A 22479-nucleotide genomic window follows, 5' to 3' on the forward strand; every position below is an offset into this window, starting at 1 on the left:
CACTAAGAAAAAAACTAGGCTGTGAAATCCCTGTAGATGCCATTGTGCTGTATCTTGGAGTAATTAAAGTATTGCTCATTGTAGGTTGCAAAAAAAATAGCACAATTGGTATATAAAGGGAAATCTTTATGAGAAGATAACTTTCTTGCAAATGTTTGAAGGAGACGCCTTTTCATAAAAGTGGAAGAAATGGATTGCCTTCATGTGTCATGGTCTAACAGTATTCAGCTGTCTCTGAATGATCAAATGATATGAACTGAAACATTTCCATTAAAAACAGCAGTTCCATTTTATTTTACAGAGAGCTGATACGTCATTTACTTGAGGTTATAAATGAGTTACTAAGACCTGCAGGTGCATCCTGAAGAAACAGAAGAGCAGAGAGGTGATGCTTCACTAACCGAGTGTGAAGATTCATTTGCAAGTTTACAACCAACATTTTAAACCAGTGACACTTGCCCTCTCTCATACTCAGGAAGTATTGTTAAATGATGCTCTCTAGTGTTCAAATATTACATAGCGTGTATTTCAGAATATACTAATGTTTTTATTATGAGAAGAAGACATTTAAAAAGTGGTGTGCTTATGAGTGCTGTTTTCCTCCGTGTGCCCCTCTCTAAAAGTTAAGAGTTCATTTTAATCGTTTTAAATTTATGTTACTAACAAAACAGTGACACAATTTATTATTTATTTTAACCAATGCTTTTATTAATTTATGGCAAAACATGAATTCCTGAAAATACTTGTTAACAATCTGCAGATGAATACATGACTTAAACCTTTTGCTTTATTCTGATTTCTAACATGTAAAGACTGTAATGAGCAAACAGCACAAGCAGTAAAGAAGCAGATTTTAAAAGCACATTCTGGTCCTCGACTATTCAGTGGGACATTCTGACTTCTTGATGGTTTTCTCTGAAGTCTGTGAGCCCAAAGACACTTTACATGTATAAACCTTATCCATGTTCCAGTCTGACGTCTGGATGGTCAGAGAGCTGCTGATTTGGTAAGTCTGGTCTGATCTCTGAACAGCAGTGCTGGTAGAGATCCCACTGCTCACTGGACTCCCACCAGAAAACCAGCTCACATCTGCAAAAGACACAGACTGACTGGACAGACAGACCAGAGAAGCTGTGTCGGACTGGAGCTCAGCACTGGACGGAGGGAAGACTGTCAGGACAGGAGGAGGGAGGCTGGAGCCTGAAAATACATGAAAGATGTTCAGAAAACAAAAAAAGATAAATAAAAGAAAGAAGGAAATTGGAAATGAAGTCATAAAACCAGAAGAAATCAAGAAGAGTCAATATAGAATAAACATAACGTTTGTGATGAAGTTAGAAGAAAACAAAACTAATGTACAATACCAAAATATATGGATCCAACATATTGTTTGAATTTCTTTTTATATTTTTACCAAATAAAATATGATTAGTTACTTTTTAACTTTCCATGTAAGATGTCTTTGATTAAATTCTACAGGTTTCTGCATAACATGTCAGCTAATGTGGGTAATTTTCTTTCACGTCAAAGAAAAGTGTACGGCCAGGCTCTAATCACTTCAAAGTCATTTTGAACTTCAGTAACAGTGTTAACTACTATTGAAGAAAGAGAAAACGGGCCTATGTATGTTTTTGAAATACTAGCCTAAACATAAATTAAAAGCAATAAGAACAGAAAAACAACATATTTCACATCATTGTCAGAGAACTGGTTTGACCCCATTTCACATTTTTTAAACATATGTAATTCATGTCTGCTGTATATGAGACAACCTGAAACTATTTCAGATTGTACAAAATCATAAAAAATGATGCTAAACAAGAAAAATATTGAATTAAGTAGTCATCAGCAGATTTTTGCAAAATCTCTGTTGTTTTATGATCAGTTAAAAAGCACTTACTTGTCACAATCAGCTTGGTGCCTTGTCCGAATACCACAGTGATTCAGTTTGTATACATGGCTGTACAAAAACCTCCTGACTGTCACTGATGAGGGGAGAGGAACTGAAACATCCTGTAGAGACCAACTTTCACTGTCAACATCTCATTCACTTCATCTGTTTGTATTTTATAACTGTGTCTCTCTGTGTGTAGTCGTGTTTTTTCCTTCTTGTCACTTGTTTTGTGTAAGACTTAATTAAGTACTCATTACTGATCTGAATTAAACAGAGATTCACTGTCTCTTAATGAGATTTTGTTTAGTCTGGTTCACTATGACGGAGCATTTTTGGGAGAGTGTTCCCATGTCTGACAGGAACTCACTGCAGAGTCTCCTGTCTCTGCATGATTGATAAAAGACTGCAAATCAGTGTTTGATCAGGATTTAGATATTAGTCTGTCTGAGGAGAATCCTGCTGAAAATGCAGCTGACCTGTGAGAATGATGAAATCTCAGAAATGAGGAGAAGAACCAGGAACCTGTTTGTACCAGCCGACATAAAAGCTTTCAGCTTTTTTTAATGTTGTATTTGAGCAGGTTAAAGTTTAGAAAAGAATAAAAAAAAAAAAAAAGCAATCCAATGTTTAATAAGACATTATCTGAACATTGTATGTTACACTGAATTTTCTTGATTAGACTATACTCAAGTGAATGAGTCTAAGAAAGCATATGTACTGCCAAGAGGTTTGTAACACATTGTGATAAGTACAGTGTCTTCTATTTCTGCGAACTTGATAGTTAAATGATAATTAACGTTTGATGAGGATGTAGAGTTGAATCTTTCTGAGGAGAATCTTGTTTGAAAGCTTTTGAGCTGTCAGAATGGAGAAATCTTAGAACATACAGATGATCTTCTCTAGGAACTTGTTTATACAGCTAATAGAATTCCTATCATCTCTCTCAATGTTGCATTTGAGAACAGCTTGTTGAAAACTTTGTACTTAAGTACAGTAAGTAAGTATTTGTACTTGGTTACTTCCCACCTCTGGGGACAGAAAACCTGTTCCAACGCCAAGTGAGCTGCCAGAATGAAAACTGAGGAACCCCTCCAGGAACTTGTTTAGACCATCCAACATAATTGAACAATCTTGCAGCTGAGAACAGCTTGTTGACCTGGAGAAACTGTGTGGACAGCAGGTGTTTGGGTCAACACGATCACTGCATCAACATCTGCCAGGAAACACACACAAAAACATGAATGAAAAGTTTACCTCCAAAAATATACACCCTAAAACAGAAGATCTTACATGTTAGAGCAGTGATGAGAGTGCACAGGATCCACAGCATGCTGTCAGTGTGAGGTGTAAATGATCTTTACTGTTCAGCTGAGATGTGAGTGAGATTGTAGTGAGAAGTGAAGCGATACTGACACTTAAAGACACAGAGGAGAGGCAAACCAAAGGAGGAGGAGATTCAACACAATGATTTTCATTCATAGAATAAAAAATCATTTATAATGCAAATAACATCAATTAAATGTTTCTGGCTCATGTTCAACCGACACACTTATGGCTGTCATGACATATTGCTCATGAAAATATTGTTGTAAAGGGAATAAATATTATATAACTGATTATTGACAGTTTTAGGTGTTAACACCAATCTCTTTCTAGCTGAAATGTGAGCAGGACTTATGTGAAAAGAATAAACAGTAACGTTTTTAAGAACATGAGGTAGAACAAGTCTCAACAAATTCAGAACAGTTGTAGTTTAAATGCAAATGCCCTTATCCTCACACATCACACGTTTTCTTCTCGTCTTATATTTATTTCTGCCTGATGTATAGTCATCACTATTTAAGAGCTGAGACTGGTGTTTACTAAATTTCTATTACTTATAGATAACTTTTAGTTATATACAGTATTAGTCCTCTTCTGACATGTTTTGGCTGAATAATATCTCTATATTCCTCTGCTTGCTTTATTCATATTTTCAATGATGAATATTAAAATTAATTAAAAAAACAAAACAAAACAAATAACACATTATTTGAAGGTGGTGAGATTTCAGTGTGTTTCTCGGATGTGTCTTTTTTTCAGCATGTGAAAGAGCATCAAAAAGCAGAAGTATCTGTGAGGAGGTTTTTGTCACAGTGTGAATCACTGTGATACCCCACTGTTAGCAGAGCTGTCCCATGTCTGACAGTAATAGACTGCAGAGTCTCCCTCCTCCACATTCTTGATAATCAAACGATAATCTGTTGTTGACTGATGAGTGGATGTGAATTTTGGAGAGGAGAACCCAGAGCCATAGGTTGGAGAACTCCAGCCATGATAAAAATACAGCACAAACTGAGGACTTCCTCCTGGAATCTGTTTATGCCAGGCAGCAGCATTAGTACCAGTCCCCAGGTTACAGTCCATGGTGGCTGTCTCTCCTTTCCTCACTGATAAAACAGGAGGTTTCTGTGTCAGCACCGTCACACCACTCACACCTGCAAACAACAAGAAGACATGGAGTCAAGAGAAACACACTGACATTTAACTGTAACATGAGGTCTATTCTTCAATATATTTTAGACTCTTTACATGTTAGAGCAGTGATGAGAGCACAGAGAGTCACCAGCATGTTGTCTGAGTGGGCTGAGAACTGAGTGGAGAGGCGATGGTGGAGGAACTATTTAATACAACTAACAGGAGGAGGAGCTTTGGAGTTTTCTTTTTTCCGCTTGCCTGTGTTATTAATATTAATAACAATAATAATATGTCTTGTATATATAGTTTTTTTTTTTAAATTATTTTTAAATTATCCCAGAGATCTCCAGAACACCGGAGGCTGCCCACTCTCCCCGGCTGGGCGGAAGTGCACGCAGACGGCGCCGAGATCGTAAACAAAGGCGAGGTAGGCGCGGAGGGCTACGGGCTAAGCTAAAGCTAACACCACACCGGCTGCCTTTACCCAGTATTTTTCTCGCCAATGTCCGTTCTCTGGCAAACAAAATGGATGAGATACGGCTCTCCATCACTAACAACAGACGGATTATGGACTCAAATGTCATGTTTTTCACCGAAACATGGCTGAACAACAGCTGCCCGGACAATGCTATCGAGTTAGCAGGACGCCACACACACCGAGCCGACAGGCTAGCAGATGACTCCGGCAAGACCAGAGGTGGAGGTTTGTGCATTTATATTAACAATGCTTGGTGCATGAACTCCACTACTACTGAGAGTCACTGCTCGCCTAATGCGGAGTTTTTAATGGTCAAATGCAGACCTTATTATCTCCCCAGAGAATTCACTTCGATCATACTCACTGCCCGACGCTAATGCTAGGTTGGCCATGAAAGAACTTTCTGCAGCCATTAACAAACACCAGAATAAACACCCCGAGGCTGCTTTTATTGTTGCTGGCGACTTCAACCACACCAACTTAAAGACAGTCCTCCCCAGATTCCACCAACATGTCTCCTGCCACACCAGAGGAGACAAGACTTTAGACCATGTGTATTCCAACCTGGCTGGAGCCTACAAAGCCACACCCCTCCCCCACATTGGACAATCGGACCATCTCTCCCTGTTCCTCACACCTCGGTATTCACCACTCATCCAACGTGTGAAACCTGCTGTGAGGACAATTAAAGTGTGGCCAGAGGGGACAGACGCAGTGCTCCAGGACAGATTTAAAAACACAGACTGGAATATGTTCACCCACACAGACCTGGACCAGTACGCCTCATCTGTACTGGATTACATCTCCAAAACCACAGACAGTGTCACCACCCAGAAACGGATCACCATGTACCCCAACCAGAAGCCTTGGATGAACCGGGATGTTCGTCTCCTCCTGAAGGCCCGCAACACTGCCTTTAGGTCAGGAGATGCACACGCCTACAGTACAGCCAGGGCTAATCTAAAGAAGGGCATCAAAAAAGCCAAACACCATTACAAAAAGAAGGTAGAAGAACACTTCTCCAACTCCAACCCCCGACGCATGTGGCAAGGACTCCAGACCATCACAGACTACAGGACCACCAAACCCTCCCCCGCATCCTCTGATGTCTCCTTCCTCAACGAGCTCAACAACTTTTATGCTCGTTTTGAGCGAGGGAACCCCACAACCAAAGCAGACATGACGCCAGACCACCAACCTATGACTCTCTCCCCCACCGATGTAGGAGCGGTGCTGAGCAGGATCAATGTCCACAAGGCTGCAGGCCCTGATGGCATCCCCGGGCGTGTTCTCAGAGCGTGTTCTGGGGAGCTTGCAGGAGTGCTCACAGACATATTCAATCTGTCCTTGGCCCACGCTGTGGTACCGGCCTGCTTCAAATCCACCTCCATCGTCCCGATACCCAAAAACTCCAACCCATCTTGCCTCAATGATTACCGCCCAGTAGCACTCACCCCCATCATCACTAAGTGCTTAGAGCGACTGGTCCTAGCACACTTCAAATCCTGTCTCCCCCCCACCCTGGACCCCCACCAATTTGCATACCGCCGGAACAGGAGCACAGAGGATGCAGTCTCCATCGCAATGCACTCTGTCCTCTCACACCTGGACAACAACAACACCTACGCCAGAATGCTGTTTATAGACTTCAGTTCAGCATTCAATACAATCCACCCCTCACAACTCATCAGGAAACTGACAGACCTGGGTATCAGTTCCCTCATCTGCAAATGGTTACTGGACTTCCTGACCAACCGCCCCCAACATGTCCGGCTGGATAACCGCTGCTCATCTACCATCACAATGAACACCGGTGTACCACAAGGCTGTGTGATGAGCCCTTTCCTCTACTCCCTCTTCACCCACGACTGCAGACCTGCTGATGGTTCCAACACCATCATTAAGTTTGCAGATGACACCACGGTGATTGGCCTCATCAGTGACAACGATGAGGCCGCCTACAGGGAGGAGGTGGATCGTCTGGCTGAGTGGTGCGACAGAAACAACCTGCTGCTTAACACCGAGAAGACCAAGGAGCTCATCGTGGACTACAGGAGGAATGCTGACCCACATCCACCCATCCACATTAAGGGGACGGCTGTGGAGCGTGTGAGCAGCTTCAAGTTCCTGGGAGTCCACATCTCCGAGGATCTCACCTGGACGACCAACTGCTCCAAGCTGGTCAAGAAGGCTCACCAGCGCCTCTTCTTCTTGAGGACTCTGAGGAAGAACCACCTGTCCTCAGACATCCTGGTGAACTTCTATCGCTGCACCATCGAGAGCATCCTGACCAACTGTATAACAGTCTGGTACGGGAACTGCTCTGCCTCGGACCGGAAGGCGTTGCAGAGGGTCGTGAAAACTGCCCAGCGCATCGCCGGAGCACCACTTCCTGCCATAAAAGACATCTACAGGAAGCGGTGTCTGAAAAGGGCTGGGAAAATCATCAAAGACCCCAGTCACCCATCACATGGACTCTTCACCCTCCTGCCCTCTGGGAGGCGCCACAGGAGCCTCCGGACTAAGACCACCAGGTACCGGAACAGCTTCTTCCCCACAGCTGTCAGACTCCTGAACTCTGCCTCCTGACATCTGACCCACGTTAAACTCATGGACTGAACATACACACACCCACAATGGACAACTGTACCCTCAAACACAATAATAACATGGACTGAACCACCACTCACAACCACTAGCACTTTATATAGCCTCTGTAGAAACTATCTACACCCTCACTTATCTTAACTGCACTACTGTATAGCTCTGTGTAAATAATCATTCTGTACATTCGATAATCTTTAATCCTACAACTGTTTACAACTTGCATAGTTCCCATTTCTGTATAGCTGTATATCTCAGATTCTGTAAAGTTATTTATTTCATATTCTGTATAGTTTTTCATATTTATATCCTGTTCATATCCTGTACATAGCTTGTACTCACTACAGTCCTGTACATACTTATAGTTATAGAATATTCACAACATACTTCATACCGTGTACATTATAACATACCATAATAGACCCATTTCTGTAATATACTCACATATCTATATTATTGCTAATATATATTGTAATATATCTATATCACTAAAGCACTTCTGGATGGATGCAAACTGCATTTCGTTGCCCTGTACCTGTGCATGTGCAATGACAATAAAGTTGAATTCTATTCTAATTCTATTCTATTAATAGCCATTCTTTTTCCATGGTTGGTTATATTTTATACTTTTAACTTGTATTGTATTTATAAACTATAATTAGATTAGCATATTCTGAAGCAACATAAAGTTTACAATTTCAGCTTTAGCTCTGTAAAAAAATCATTTTCACAGAAAGTTATTCTCTCACATGTCAAACTTTGTGGTGACTTTGCACAACAGTGGGATCATCTAATTAAATAACTAAATATCTGTAAATAAGATGGGCCTGTTTAAAATGTGATGTATAAAAACAGTTTTTTAAAAACAGAAGCAGTTTGCTGCTTGAAATTCCCACCCTGTGATAAACCATTAAGATTCAGCAACAAAATAAAATTGATATAATTATGTCAAAATTTGTCACAGCAGTTGCATCATGACAGCTGACGGCATTTTGCTGTGAGACAAAACTGCACATTCCAGGGTGGCCTTTTGTTGTGGGCAGTCTGAGGTACACCTGTGCACTACTCATGATGTCAGATCAGCATCCTGATGTGGCACACCTGTGAGGTGGGATGGATTATCTCAATATGGCAGATGTGCCCACTACCACACATTTGGACTGATTTGTGACCACTGTTTGGGAGAGATGGTTATATTGTGTATCTGGAATGAATTTTAGGTCTCTACGTCCATCCCATGGGGAATGGGAGCAGTAACAAAGGTGTTGCATTTATATTTTTGTTGAGTGTAATAATGAGGAGGTTTTTGTCACAGCCTGAATCACTGTGATACGGGTGCGGAAGCAGAGTCATCCCACGTCTGACAGTAATACACTGCAGAGTCTCCTGTCTCTGTTCGCTTGATAATGAACTGGTAATCAATATTTGATGAGGATTTAGAGTTGAATCTGTCTGAGGAGAATCCTGTTCCAAAGCTGAGTGAGCTGCCAGAATGAAGAAATCTTAGAACATACTGAGGAACCCCTCCAGGAACTTGCTTATACCAGTTAATATAATTCCTGGCTTGAAATCATATTCACAATTAGCATGTTTTTGATCAAATTCTAAGAAGCTTGGAAAGAAGATGACCTGGATGACTGAGAACCTTCACAGTTTTTGATCAGACATATGCTACAGTACAATAATAATAAAAGCTGATGATGTGAGGCTTTGTGTGTGAATAATGTGTGTGTATTCTGGGGCTTTCTTTATTTAAAGTGAAAATTTAAATGAAGATAAAAATAATATCAATAAAAATAACAGAACAATGTTTAAAAATTAATTGTGTGAGTCTGGACCAAAAAAAGCACAAGTTGCTAGCTTTGAGTTGCTACTAGATATTAGATATTATATTATTAGATATTAGTCATATTTCAATGACTCTGTCTTTATAGGGTGGTGAAAAATTTACATTCATTCATCCCAGAATTGAAGTGACTGACTTACTATTCATGTTTTGGCGAATGTGAAAAGGTTGTTGTTGTTTTTTTTAATTGTTGGGGTGTCCTGTGCACAGGTCTGTGTCATAAAAATGCCCTAACTGTTTGTCAGAACTGCATAATGAGTGTTATGATGATTCTGCTTTGAGAAATTTGCAAAAATTGACAGAGAAAAACTACAAAATATTATCTGCATAATGTGTTGCAGATAATGTAAACCCACCACTTTATCTTGGTGGGTTTATACTGAGTTTGCTTGATCTCTCTGTTATCAGGATGTGGAAGAGTGTCAAAAAGAAGATGAAGAGAAATAAAAAAGGAAGAAAGAATACCAAACGATGGGAGGGGGGGATCACTGTCCCTAAATAACATGAGTGAAATATGCATTGGGTAGCTTTTGTCTGCTGCTTCTTTCCTGTCTGTCTTTTGGATGTGTTTGTGTTTGTGCTTTAAGGCTCTACACCCCGGGGTTGCTTTGCTTTTGTTTGTGTTGATTGATATGTGTTATTTTTGCTGTAAATGCACTGTTCTGCTGTTCATATGACAATGTTTAATAAACTCTGTTTTAAGTCTGTTCTGCTCTTTTCCAGAGAATCAGCATGAGTGATTTGATTTTAATTGTATTCAAAAGCTTCAAAATTTGTGACCTGACAAAACCTTTTTCTCCAGTTTAGGTTAGGGAGACAGGTAAGAGGCCAGTATTTTCTTTTGGGTTTCTCGTTATAGGTAGGTCAGTTCTGTTTCATTTCTAGAGTGTTTTGCTTGTTGTTTTGACCATGCCCATCTTGATGCTTGCTACCTTTTGAAATTAACAAAATATCTGGTTGTTGTGAAAGCGCAACCCTGTGGCAGCATTGGTCTTTCCTTGGGAGATTAGAGCGGGGGCATTATCTTTCCTTTTTTATGTGTTTTGGGGTGTAACATTTCATTTCATAACTGGACTCTATTTAGTGTTCCATGGCAGTAAATAAAGTTATGTTTAGGCAAAAATCAAACAGGATTCAGCTAACTGTCTCTGAATGATCAAATGGTAATAATTAAAACATTTCCAGTAAACAGCATTTTCATTTTATTTTACAGAGAGCTGATACTTCATTTACATGAGGTCATAAGACCTGCAGGTGCATCATGGACATGAAAAAACAGAAGAGCAGAGGTTATGCTTCACTAACTGAGTGTGAAGATTCATTTGCAACATTTTAAACCAGTGACACTTGCTCTCTCTGTTACTCAGGAAGAATTATTAAATGATGCTCTCTAGTGTTCAAATATTACATAGCGTGTATGTCAGAAAATACTTATGTTTTAACTATGGGAAGAAGATATTTTAAAAAGTGGTGTGCTTATGAGTGTTTTTTTCCTCTCTGTGCCCCTCTCCAAAATTTAACAGTTCATTTTAATAACCTTAAACTTATGTTGTTTATAATACAGTGATACATTTTCCCATTTACTCACAAGAAAACACATTTTTTAAATCAATGCTTTTATTAATTTAATGCAAAACACGAATTCCTGAAAATACTTGTCAAAAACCAGCAAATGAATACATGACTTAAACCTTTTGCATTATTCTGATTTCTAACATGTAACAACTGTAATGAACAAACAGCACAAGCAGTAAAGAAGCAGATTTTAAATGCATTCTGGTCCTCGACTATTCAGTGGGACATTCTGACTTCTTGATGGTTTTCTCTGAAGTCTGTGAGCCCAAAGACACTTTACATGTATAAATCTTATCCATGTTCCAGTCTGATGTCTGGATGGTCAGAGAGCTGCTGATTTGGTAAGTCTGGTCTGATCTCTGAATAGCAGTGCTGGTAGAGATCCCACTGCTCACTGGACTCCCACCAGCCAACCAGCTCACATCTGCAAAAGGCAAAGACTGACTGGACAGACAGACCAGAGAAGCTGTGTCGGACTGGAGCTCAGCACTGGACGGAGGGAAGACTGTCAGGACAGGAGGAGAGAGGCTGGAGCCTGAAAATACATGAAGAACATTCAGGAAATTGAAAAATCAAAGGAAATGAAATGAAATAATGAAAACAGAAGAAATCGAGACATCAATAAGAGTCAATATGGAATAAACATAATATTTGTTATGAAATTAGAAGAAAACAATACTAATGTGATTTGGAAAAATATACAGACATAACAACCCAACATATCAATTGATTTTCTTTTTAAGTTTTCCTAAAATAAAATATGACTAGTTACTCTTTAACTTTTCATGTAAGATGTCGTGAATTTAATTCTGGAGGTTTCTGCATAACATGTCAGTTACTGTGAGAAATTTTCTTTCATTTAAAAAAAACTGTACAGCCCGTTTCTAATCACTTAAAATTAATTTTTAACTTTAGTAACACTGTTAACTACTACTGAAGAAAAAGAAAACAATCTTATATATGTTTTTGAAATGCCAACCCCAATATTAAATAAAAACACTATGAGAATAATAAGAACAGAACATATCCTATTTCACATAATGTTTAGTGAACAACATTTATATAAAAATATACAAATTTGGTTTGACACCTTTTCAATTTTTTTAATATAAAGAATTCATGTCTCCTGCACATACAACAACCTCAAACTATTTCATGTTGTATAAAATCATAAAAATTATGCAGAACAAGAAAAATATTGAACTAAGTAGTCATCAGCAGAGTTTTGCAAAATCTCTCTTGTTTTATGATCATTTAAAAAGCACTTACTTGTCACAATCAGCTTGGTGCCTTGTCCGAATACCACAGTGATTCAGTTTGTATACATGGCTGTACAAAAACCTCCTGACTGTCACTGATGAGGGGAGAGGAACTGAAACATCCTGTAGAGACTAACTTTCACTGTCAACATCTCATTCCCTTCATCAATCTGTTTGTATTTTATAACTGTGTCTCTGTGTGTAGTCGTGTTTTTTCCTTCTTGTCACTTGTTTTGTGTAAGACTTAATTAAGTACTCATTACTGATCTGAATTAAACAGAGATTCACTGTCTCTCAATGAGATTTTGTTTAGTCTGGTTCACTATGACGGAGCATTTTTGGGAGAGTCTTCCCATGTCTGACAGGAACTCACTGCAGAGTCTCCTGTCTCTGCATGATTGATAAAAGACTGCAAATCAGTGTTTGGTCAGGATTTAGATATTAGTCTGTCTGAGGAGAATCCTGCTGAAAATGCAGTTGACCTGTGAGAATGATGAAATCTCAGAAATGAGGCGAAGAACCAGGAACCTGTTTGTACCGCCGACATAAAAGCTTTCAGCTTTTTTTAATGTTGTATTTGAGCAGGTTAAAGGTAAAAAAAAAAAAAAAGGATTTTAAAAAATGAGCAATCCAATGTTTAATAAGACATTATCTGGAGGTTGTATGTTACTCTGCATTTTCTTGATTAGACTATACTCAAGTGAATGAGTCTAAGAAAGCATATGTACTGCCAAGAGTTTTGTAACACATTGTGATAAGTACAGTGTCTTCTATTTCTGCGAACTTGATAGTTAAATGATAATTAATGTTTGATGAGGATGTAGAGTTGAATCTTTCTGAGGAGAATCTTGTTTCAAAGCTTTTGAACTGTCAGAATGGAGAAATCTTAGAACATACAGATGATCTTCTCTAGGAACTTGTTTATACAGCTAATAGAATTCCTATCATCTCTCTCAATGTTGCAGTTGAGAACAGCTTGTTGAAAACTTTGTACTTAAGTACAGTAAGTAAGTATTTGTACTTGGTTACTTCCCACCTTTGGGGACAGAAAACCTGTTCCAACGCCAAGTGAGCTGCCAGAATGAAAACTGAGGAACCCCTCCAGGAACTTGTTTAGACCATCCAACATAATTGAACCATATTGCAGCTGAGAACAACTTCTTGACCTGGAGAAACCTTGTGGACAGCAGGTATCTGGATAAACACTTCTGCTGCATTAACATGTGCCAACAAACACAGAAAGAACATGAGTGAAATGTCTTTCTCCAAAACGATGGGCTATGAAACAGATGAGAAGAACGTCTTACACTTTAGAGAAGTGATGAGAGAGCAGACAGACCCCAGCATGTTGTCAGTGTGAGGTGTAAATATCCTTTAATATTCAGCTGAGATGTGAAAACGATTGTAGTGAGAAGAGAAGCAACAGCTATAATTCAATGTAGCTGCATTTTCACTTCATATGAAACATTTTTAAAACTATTATGCAACTTTATCAGTATCTGTTTAGGTTGATTAATGTGATTTACTGCAGCTAGAATGTGACAGTTATCAGAGTTTTAGGAAACCGTTTGTCAAATTGCTGTTATTTAAAAAGACACACACATAATAGGTTTAATTGTGTTAGATGCACATAATTTAAAATGCACATAATTGTGTACATATATATGGCAATTTGTGTTGTTGGTGGTCATTATACTCCTCGATATTTTATACTTTCAGTGATGAATGTAAAAATATATCAAAACAAGTAATTCAGTATTTATTAGCAGACTGTCTGAAGTGGATGAGTTTTCAATGATGAACATTAAAATAAATGAAAAATAACAATAAACACACTATTTGAAGGTGGTGGGTTTACACTGAGTTTGCTGAATGGGTCTTTTGTCTGCATGTGAAAAATAGAGCATCAAAAAGCAGAAGTATCAGTGGGGAGGTTTTTGTCACAGCCTGAATCACTGTGATACAGCAGAGCTGTCAAATGTCTTACAGTAATAAACTGCAGAGTCTCTCTCCTCCACATTTTTGATGATCAAACGATAATCTTTTGTTGACTGATGAGTGGATGTGAATTTTGGAGAGGAGAACCCAGAACCATAGGTTGGAGAACTATAGCTATGATAAAAATACAGCACAAACTGAGGAACTCCTCCTGGAATCTGTTTATACCAATAGACAGTGTTAGTAACAGTCCCCAGGTTACAGTCCATGGTGGCTGTCTCTCCTTTCCTCACTGATAAAACAGGAGGTTTCTGTGTCAGCACCGTCACACCACTCACACCTGCAAACAACATGAAGACATAGAGTCAAGAGAAACACAAGCACATATGAATCCAACAAATAACTACTGATCTGAAGTATAAATGAGGTTCCATACATGTTAGAGCAGTGATGAGAGCACAGAGAGTCACCAGCATGTTGTCACTGTGTGTTGAGACCTGTGACTTAGAAAGAGTGCACTGCTTCTGTAGGAGGAGAGGAGGTGTGAGCCATTAAATATGTGACAGAAACTCAGAGAGACTGACAGGAGGAGGAGCTAAATCTGCGTAGTTTGCGATGTTTGGGTAATTTATGTTCAGTGGAGGGTAATTCTGTTTTTGTATTAATAAATATTGGTGATTGTTATGTCTCCCTCCTCTCCCTTAAAATTGTGCTGCTGCATTTTATTATGAAAAATTGTTTGCTATGTCTCCTGGGTGAGGTGTTCCAGGCATGTCTGACTGGGAAGATTCCCCGGGGCAGACCCCGGATATGCATATCTCTCGGCTGGCCTCAGAACACCTTGATGTTTCCCCAGAGAAGCTGGAGGAGGTCTGGGGTCCTCTGCTTAGGCTGCTGCCCCTGAGACCCGGCCCTGGATAAGTGGAAGAAGATGTATGTATGTATGGATGGTTGCTATGTCCTTCAGGTTTATTACTGATGCTTTTACCATTACCAGTTTTTATGTTTGGACAAAAAAAAAAAAAGATCAGAATCCCGCTAACCCTTACAGTTACCTGTTATAATTACATAATCAACAACCTTGAAATGTATGAACTTCTCTGGAAATTCACATGAAACTGGAGTGTTTAGGATTAGGAGAACATTTGATAAAATGTTACGCCATTTATGAATATTAAACAACTGAATAAAGAGTTCAAAAAAAAGAATAATTTTAGTACTAGAACTGTGTGGGCGCCTGTTTCATTGCAAACTTGAGCCACATGAGTTTTGTGGTATTTCTCACAAATGAAATCACTGTGATACAGGCGTTTTGATATAGTTCCCCTGATTCACAAAAACAAATACCAGTGTCGCTCATCTACATCTTGAGAGTTAAACACAACAATTAGAGGACTGACTAATTTGCGTTTACTAAAACATTTTGGTTTTAGACACTCAAATTCATTTTTGTATTCATTTGTTTTGTTCTACAATTAATGGTTGGAAATGTTAACTCAGTCACTCAGTTGTGTTTTGTTTGTATTTTGTCTCAGTATTCATGATTGTGTTATGTTCTACGCAATAGAGTCTATGTTTCAGTGCAGTACAATGCTTACCCTCCTCCTTTTAACTCTAAATCCATGTCTAAGAATGATGTAGAATTTAGTCAGTCTGAGGAGAATCCTGTTACAAAGTAAAGTGAATTGTCCTCATTTAAAAACTCTCCATCAGCTCCATCAGAGATTTGAACCATTACAGGCAGTTCCTTGAATGGTTTTAGTTTAAATGCAAATGTCCTTATTGTCACACATCACACATTTTCTTCTTTTCTTACATTTAATGATGCTGAATCTATGTTTATAACTATTTAAGAGTTGAGTCTGGTGTCTAAATTTATATTACTTATACGTACATGCATAAAATGTAGGTCTGCTTTTTGTATATGATTTTGCATATGAGTAGTTATTGGCTGACAGCTGGGATAGGCTCCAGCGCCCCCCGCGACCCTGAAAAGGATAAGCGGAAGCGAATGGATGGATGGATGGATGAATATGGATTTTCCCCAGTTTGCTTTGTTCATGATTTCAATGATAAATATTTAAAAAAAAATGAACAAACAAATAACACACTATTTGAAGGTTTGTTTGTTAGAGGTGTCTTTTACCAGGTTGTGAAAGAGTCTTAAAAAGCAGAAGTATCAGTGTGGAGGTTTTGTCACAGTGTGAATCCCTGTGATACTCCACTGTTAGCAGAGTTGTCCCATCTTACAGTAATAGACTGTGAGTCTCCTGTCTCTGCCTGATTAATCATGAACTAGGAATCAATGTTTGATGAGGATTTAGAGTTGAATCCGTCAGAGGAGAATCCTGTTCCAAATTCAAGTGAGCTGCCAGAATAGTGAAAACTTCGACCATTCTGAGGAACCCCTCCAGGAACTTGTTTATACCAGTTAACATAATTCCATCATATCTCTCTATGTTGCAGCTGAGAACAGCTTGTTGACCTGAAGAAACTGTGTGGACAGCAGGTGTTTGGGTCAACGCTATCACTGCATCAACATCTGCCAAGAAACCGAGAAAAAAAATGAGTGAAAGATTTACCTAAAAATATACAGATTTTAAAATCAATAAAAAGAATGTCTTACACGTCAGAGCAGAGATGAGAGCACAGAGGGTCCCCAGCACTATGATAGTAGGTGGAGAAACTGATCCTGAAAGATGAGAGGGGATGTAGTGAGAAGAGATACTGAAGCTTATAAAGACAGAGAAGCAGAACTGAAAGAGGAGGAGATTCAGCAAAACAGCTTTTATTTATAAAAGACTAAATTACTGATATTAATAATTCATAATTTCATACAGTGAACATTGTCATTATATGAGCATTATTGTTTCAAACTCAATGATATCATATAATTTTCTTTGAATTTGCTCTACAAAAACTAATATAAATGACTTAATCAGTGTATATGTCACAGTACTGGGTCTGCGACTCATATTTGTCTTTCAGGTTTTAGATTTATATTCTTTGATTACTGTTGTTCATGATTTTGGTTTCCTTTCAAGTTTTCAGTGACCTTAGTTCTCCCTCCCTTAGTGTTTATCTCAGCCTGTGTTTAGTCTCTGCTGCTGTGTTTTCTCTGTGCTGTTCCTGTGTTCACCGCTTCATGTCGAGTCACCCTTGTCTCTGTGTTCGTTCATCTCCTGTGTCTCCCCAGTCAGTCATGTCTCTCTGTGAGTGTTAGTTACCCTTGTCTCTGTGACCCATGTTCGCTCTGTCTTCGCTGTCAGTTGGATCTTCGTGTCAAATCTGTGTCTTTTACTTTGATAGTCTCGCATCCTTTGTAAATATTTCCAGTTTTGCTTCCTCCATGTCCCTGTGTGATTTCTCCCAGATGTGTCTGATCCCTCGTTACTCCCTGTGTATTTAAGCCCTGTGTTTTCCTCCGTCAACAAACAAAAAAAGCAATAGAAATAAACACAGGGAAATTACCTTATCTGTATATGTTTACATTCTCTTTCTACCTCATTAACATGCTTCTGATGAACTAAAGCTGATTCAAAATAATAAATCTCTGCAACTAGCTGATCTGATCTGAGTCTTGGTTTTTTTTTTTGACTGAATTTTAGTGAAGCATGAATTAGTGAAATTATTGAACTGTAATATAAAGAGGATTTGTGTGGTCTCATTTTTCTTCGTACTGTGGCTTGAAATCAGATTAACCAGTTAATATGTTGAGAATGTTTTTTCATCAAACATGTTTTACAGTACAATAACATTAAAAGCTGATGATGTGAGGTTTTATGTGTGAATAATATGTGAATATTCTGGTCCTTTGTTTATTTAAAGTGAAAGTGGAAATAAATAAAGAAATACAATAAATACATTTAAAAGAGCAATGTTTAAGAACTAATTGTTTATATGGTGCACTGAGTTTGTACCCAAAAAGCAGAAGTAATAGTGAGGAAGTTTTTGTCACAGTGTAAATCACTGTGATGTGTACTCCTTAACAGAGCTGTCCCATGTCTTACAGTAATAGACTGCAGAGTCTTCCTCCTCCACATTTTTGATCATCAAACGATAATCTGTTGTTGACTGATGAGTACATGTGAATTTTGGAGAAGAGAATCCAGAGCCATAGTATTGAGAACTCCAGTCATGACGAAACCTCACTACATACTGAGGAACTCCTCCTGGAATCTGTTTATACCACCAAGCAGGTTCATTAGTAACAGTCCCCAGGTTACAGTCCATGGTGGCTGTCTCTCCTTTGCTCACTGATAGCACAGTTTTCTGTGTAACCACTGTCACACCACTCACACCTGCAAACAACAAGAAGACATGGAGTCAAGAGAAACACACAGACATTAGTATATATGTGTGCAATATAATTCAAAGTGTTTACATGTTAGAGCAGTGATGAGAGCACAGAGAGTCACCAGCATGATGTTGACGTGAACGAAGAACTGATTTGAAGAAAAGGTGCTGGAGGAGCCATTTAATACAACTAACAAAAGGAGGAGCTGTGTCTCCTCCTTTCACCCTGTTACATCATCATATTTTTTTCTTTTTTCTTCATTTGTTTCTTAATTAGCGCCATAATCTATATATTCTAATTGAAGCATAAAATCAGAAAAATGGGAAAATTATGCCAAGGCCTCCAGAAGCACAAAGGGAATAATACCTTTATTAAAACTTCATTGGAAAACAACATTGACATTTCTCATTGACTTTGACAAATGCTGCAGCTCGTCTTCTGACCCGAACCAATAGACGTGAACACATTTCTCCGGTGCTTGCCTATCTTCACTGGCTCGCTGTTCACTTCAGAATTGATTTTAAAATTTTATTGTTGACTTACAAAGCCCTGAATTGACAGGCTCCGGGGTATTTGTCTGACCTCTTACAGCCTTGTGTGCCCTCTAGATCTTGTCGATCAAATAATCTTTTGCTTTTAACCATACCAAGGTCGAGGCTGGTTCACAGAGGTGATCAAGCGTTTGGGGTTGTAACACCTAAACTGTGATATAATCTACATCAGTGGTAGGCAACTCCAGGCCTCGAGGGTCGGTGTCCTGCAGATTTTACATATCACCCTGGGTCAACACACTTGAATCAAATGATTAGTTCATTACCAGCCTCTGGAGAAGTTCAACACATGTTGAGGATGTAATTTAGCAATTTGAATCAGCCGTATTGGATCATGGACACATCTACAACCTGCAGGACACTGGCACTCGAGGCCTGGGGTTGCCTACCACTGATCTACCCTTACACATCAGACAGGCTCCTACTGTCAATCTTTTTAAATCTCATATTAAAACACTTTTGTATTCATTGGCTTTTAATACAGTAAGAGAGTTTTTTGATATTTGTTTGGCATTTGGTGTTTGGTACTAATTATTTTGTATTTTTATACAGCACTTTGGTCAATTGCTGTTGTAATTACATGTGCCATGTGAATAATAAAAAAAGAAACTAATGTTTAGACCATTTAACATAATTCAACACCTTCTTTACCTAGAGTGGACAGCAGGTATCTGAATAAACACTAACACTGCATTAGCATCTGCCAGCAAACACATAAAGAACATGTGTGAAATGTCTTTCTCCAAAAAGATGGGCTATGAAACAGATGAGAAGAACATCTTACACTTTAGAGAAGTGATGAGAGAGCAGACAATCCCCAGCATGTTGTCAGTGTGAGGTGTAAACATCCTTTACTATTCAGCTGAGATGTGAAAACGATTGTAGTGACAAGAGAAGCAACAGATAAAATGCAATGTAGCTGCATTTTTATTTCATATGAAACATTTTTAAAACTATTATGCAACTTTATCAGTATCCGTTTGGGTTGATTAATGTCATTTACTGCAGCTAGAATGTGACAGTTATCAGAGTTTTAGACAACTGTTTGTGAAATTGCTGTTATTTAAAAACATGCACATAATTGTGTTCATATATATGGCAATTTGTGTTTTTGGTGGTCATCATATTCCTCGATATTATATACTTTCAGTGATGATAGTTAAAATGTATCAAAAAGAGAAATTCAGTGTTTATTAATAGACTGTCTGAAGTTGTTGAGTTTTCAATGATGAACATTAAAATAAATGAAAAATAACAATAAACACACTATTTGAAGGTGGTGGGTTTACACTGAGTTTGTTGAATGGGTCTTTTGTCAGCATGTGAAAAAAAGAGCATCAAAAAGCAGAAGTATCAGTGGGGAGGTTTTTGTCACAGTGTAAATCACTGTGATACAGCAGCATTGCTGTCCCACGTCTTACAGTAATAGACTGCAGAGTCTCCCTCCTCCACATTGTTGATGATCAAACGATAATCTGATGTTGACTGATGAGTGGATGTAAATTTTGGTGAGGAGAACCCAGAACCATAGGTTGGAGAACTAGAGCCATGATAAAACCTCAGCACATACTGAGGAACTCCTCCTGGAATCTGTTTATACCACCGAGCAGCACTGCCAGTAACAGTCCCCAGGTTACAGTCCATCGTGGCTGTCTGTCCTTTCCTCACTGATAAAACAGGAGGTTTCTGTGTCAGCACCGTCACACCACTCACACCTGCAAACAACAAGAAGACATAGAGTCAAGAGAATCACACTGACATTTAACTGTAACATGAGGTCTCTTCTTCAGTATATTTTAGACCCTTTACATGTTAGAGCAGTGACGAGAGCACAGAGAGTCACCAGCATGTTGTCAGTGTGTGTTGAGAATGGATTTGTATTTTGGAAAGAAATTAGACTCCTTCTGTAGAGGAGAGGAGGTGTGAACCATTAAATATATCACTGAAACTCAGAGAGTCAGAGGAGCGTTGGATTCGTCCCCCTTTCTCTAACCTGTATTATTAACATTATTTTCATAAACACTGATGTTGGTAATGTTTTCTTCTTCTTTTTCCCCTTTTTTCATTTCTTTTTTGTTTGTTTGTTTGATTATTATTTTGAATTTTATAATGGTTACTATCTCCACATCTAAAGTGAGGCAGGATTATAGTTGGTTATATTTGTGCTTTATTCAAAAACTATGCCTTGATGTAACTCTTGCTAAATTTGAATTCATAACCGTCTGAGGTTCTTGTATATTTACCTCACTAAACTGACTACTTTCACACTAACTTGATCAGACTGCTTTTGCAGCTTTTTCTCCCAGCACAGCTCTCTCCTCCAGTCCGAGTCACCTCCTGATAGAGGGAGAGCCTCATTAGCTGATCAGCCCCAGCTGCAGTTAAGTAGCAGAGGGGGTTGTTAATCAGCACAGGAGCACAGAGGCTGCAGTCTGAAAATACACAGTGTTTAACAGCTATAAATGCCATAAAAGTATGAAAGTCTAGAAAATGACAGTAATGATATTAGCATTATTTACAGAAACATTAAGTTTTCAGCTTAAAATTTCCAAACTATGAAAAACCATTAAGAACATCCAGTGAAAGGGAAGCACAGAAAATATATGCTGTTCCAAAAAAATTAAAGAAACACTTTTTAAGAGTATCGCATCAAGTATGTTAAATTTCTGGTCTGATCAGTCAAGTAGCAGAGGTTTGTTAGATTGTTAATCAATTTCAGCTGCTTTAGTCTTAATGCAATCAACAACAGGTGCACAACACGGGCAATGGTGAAAGAACAATCAAAACAAATGATTTTACACGTGGAAGTCACTGGCATTTTCCCCTTTTACTTTTTCTGAGTGTTTCTTAACTAGTTTTGTATTTGGTTATGGTCAGTGTCTTAGCTGGTAGCATGAAGAAAAACCTGGACTCCAAATCCTCCAGTACGGCGGAGGAGTGTGTGTCTCTGGTCCAGTGGATTCCGGGTTCCTACTGGTGCACAACAATACTCATGAGGAGAGAGTATACAGGGACTTCCTGAAGACCAAGTGAACTGTAAAGGAGTAGAGCTGCAGTAAAGATTAGTTACAGAGCTGGACTCCATTTAGTTTATTTTATTATGAGAAGTTCAAAGACCAAACCAAAGAGGTAAACTGCCTTTAATTTACCAAATTATAGTGAAATGCAGCCTGAAAATATAATAATACAAATCACATTTTATAGTCAGGGAAAGTCTCATCTAATGTTACAGAGAGCTGACACGACTTCATTTGCATGAAGTTATAAAAGATACCGAGACCTGCAGATGTATCCTGGACAGGAAGAGAGGGAGGAGTAGATGTGATGCTTCATTAACTGAGTGTGAAGATTTATTTGCAAATTTACAACCGATGTTTTAAACGAGTGTCACCTTTCCCTTTGAGTTTTCAAGCAGAATTGTGTAATGATACTCTCCAGTCTACAAATATGGAAAAACAGGCACTTTCAGAGCATTTCTTTAGAGTAAAACAGTTAAATGTGGTTACACATTGATTATGTTCTCATATCTACACCTTACTAAAATGCAACAATTTCAGGTTAGTCATTCTGAATTTATGTT

At 38.6% G+C, this 22479-nt stretch overlaps 1 protein-coding gene and 1 pseudogene across 2 annotated transcripts; both read right to left on the reverse strand.

Moving 5' to 3' along the window:
• Nucleotides 1-585: 585 nt before the first annotated feature.
• LOC146671736 (immunoglobulin lambda-1 light chain-like) lies at nt 586-4583 on the reverse strand (annotated as a pseudogene). Its single transcript, XR_014911491.1, has 4 exons — nt 4466-4583; nt 4054-4371; nt 1901-1960; nt 586-1200 (listed from the first exon to the last, which is right to left on the reverse strand). The product of XR_014911491.1 is annotated as an immunoglobulin lambda-1 light chain-like (transcript).
• A 6483-nt stretch (nt 4584-11066) lies between these two features.
• LOC146671737 (immunoglobulin lambda-1 light chain-like) lies at nt 11067-20760 on the reverse strand. Its single transcript, XM_085405232.1, has 5 exons — nt 20709-20760; nt 20295-20614; nt 15640-15644; nt 12124-12158; nt 11067-11389 (listed from the first exon to the last, which is right to left on the reverse strand). The coding sequence occupies exons 1-5, from the start codon at nt 20746-20748 to the stop codon at nt 11067-11069; spliced, it is 723 nt and encodes a 240-aa protein (XP_085261358.1). The 5' UTR covers nt 20749-20760.
• Nucleotides 20761-22479: the final 1719 nt, after the last annotated feature.

This window comes from Rhamphochromis longiceps, linkage group LG4 (genome assembly GCF_057381845.1).
Source record: "Rhamphochromis longiceps isolate RC_006_pf linkage group LG4, R_longiceps_female_GT1.1, whole genome shotgun sequence".
NCBI lineage: Eukaryota > Metazoa > Chordata > Actinopteri > Cichliformes > Cichlidae > Rhamphochromis > Rhamphochromis longiceps.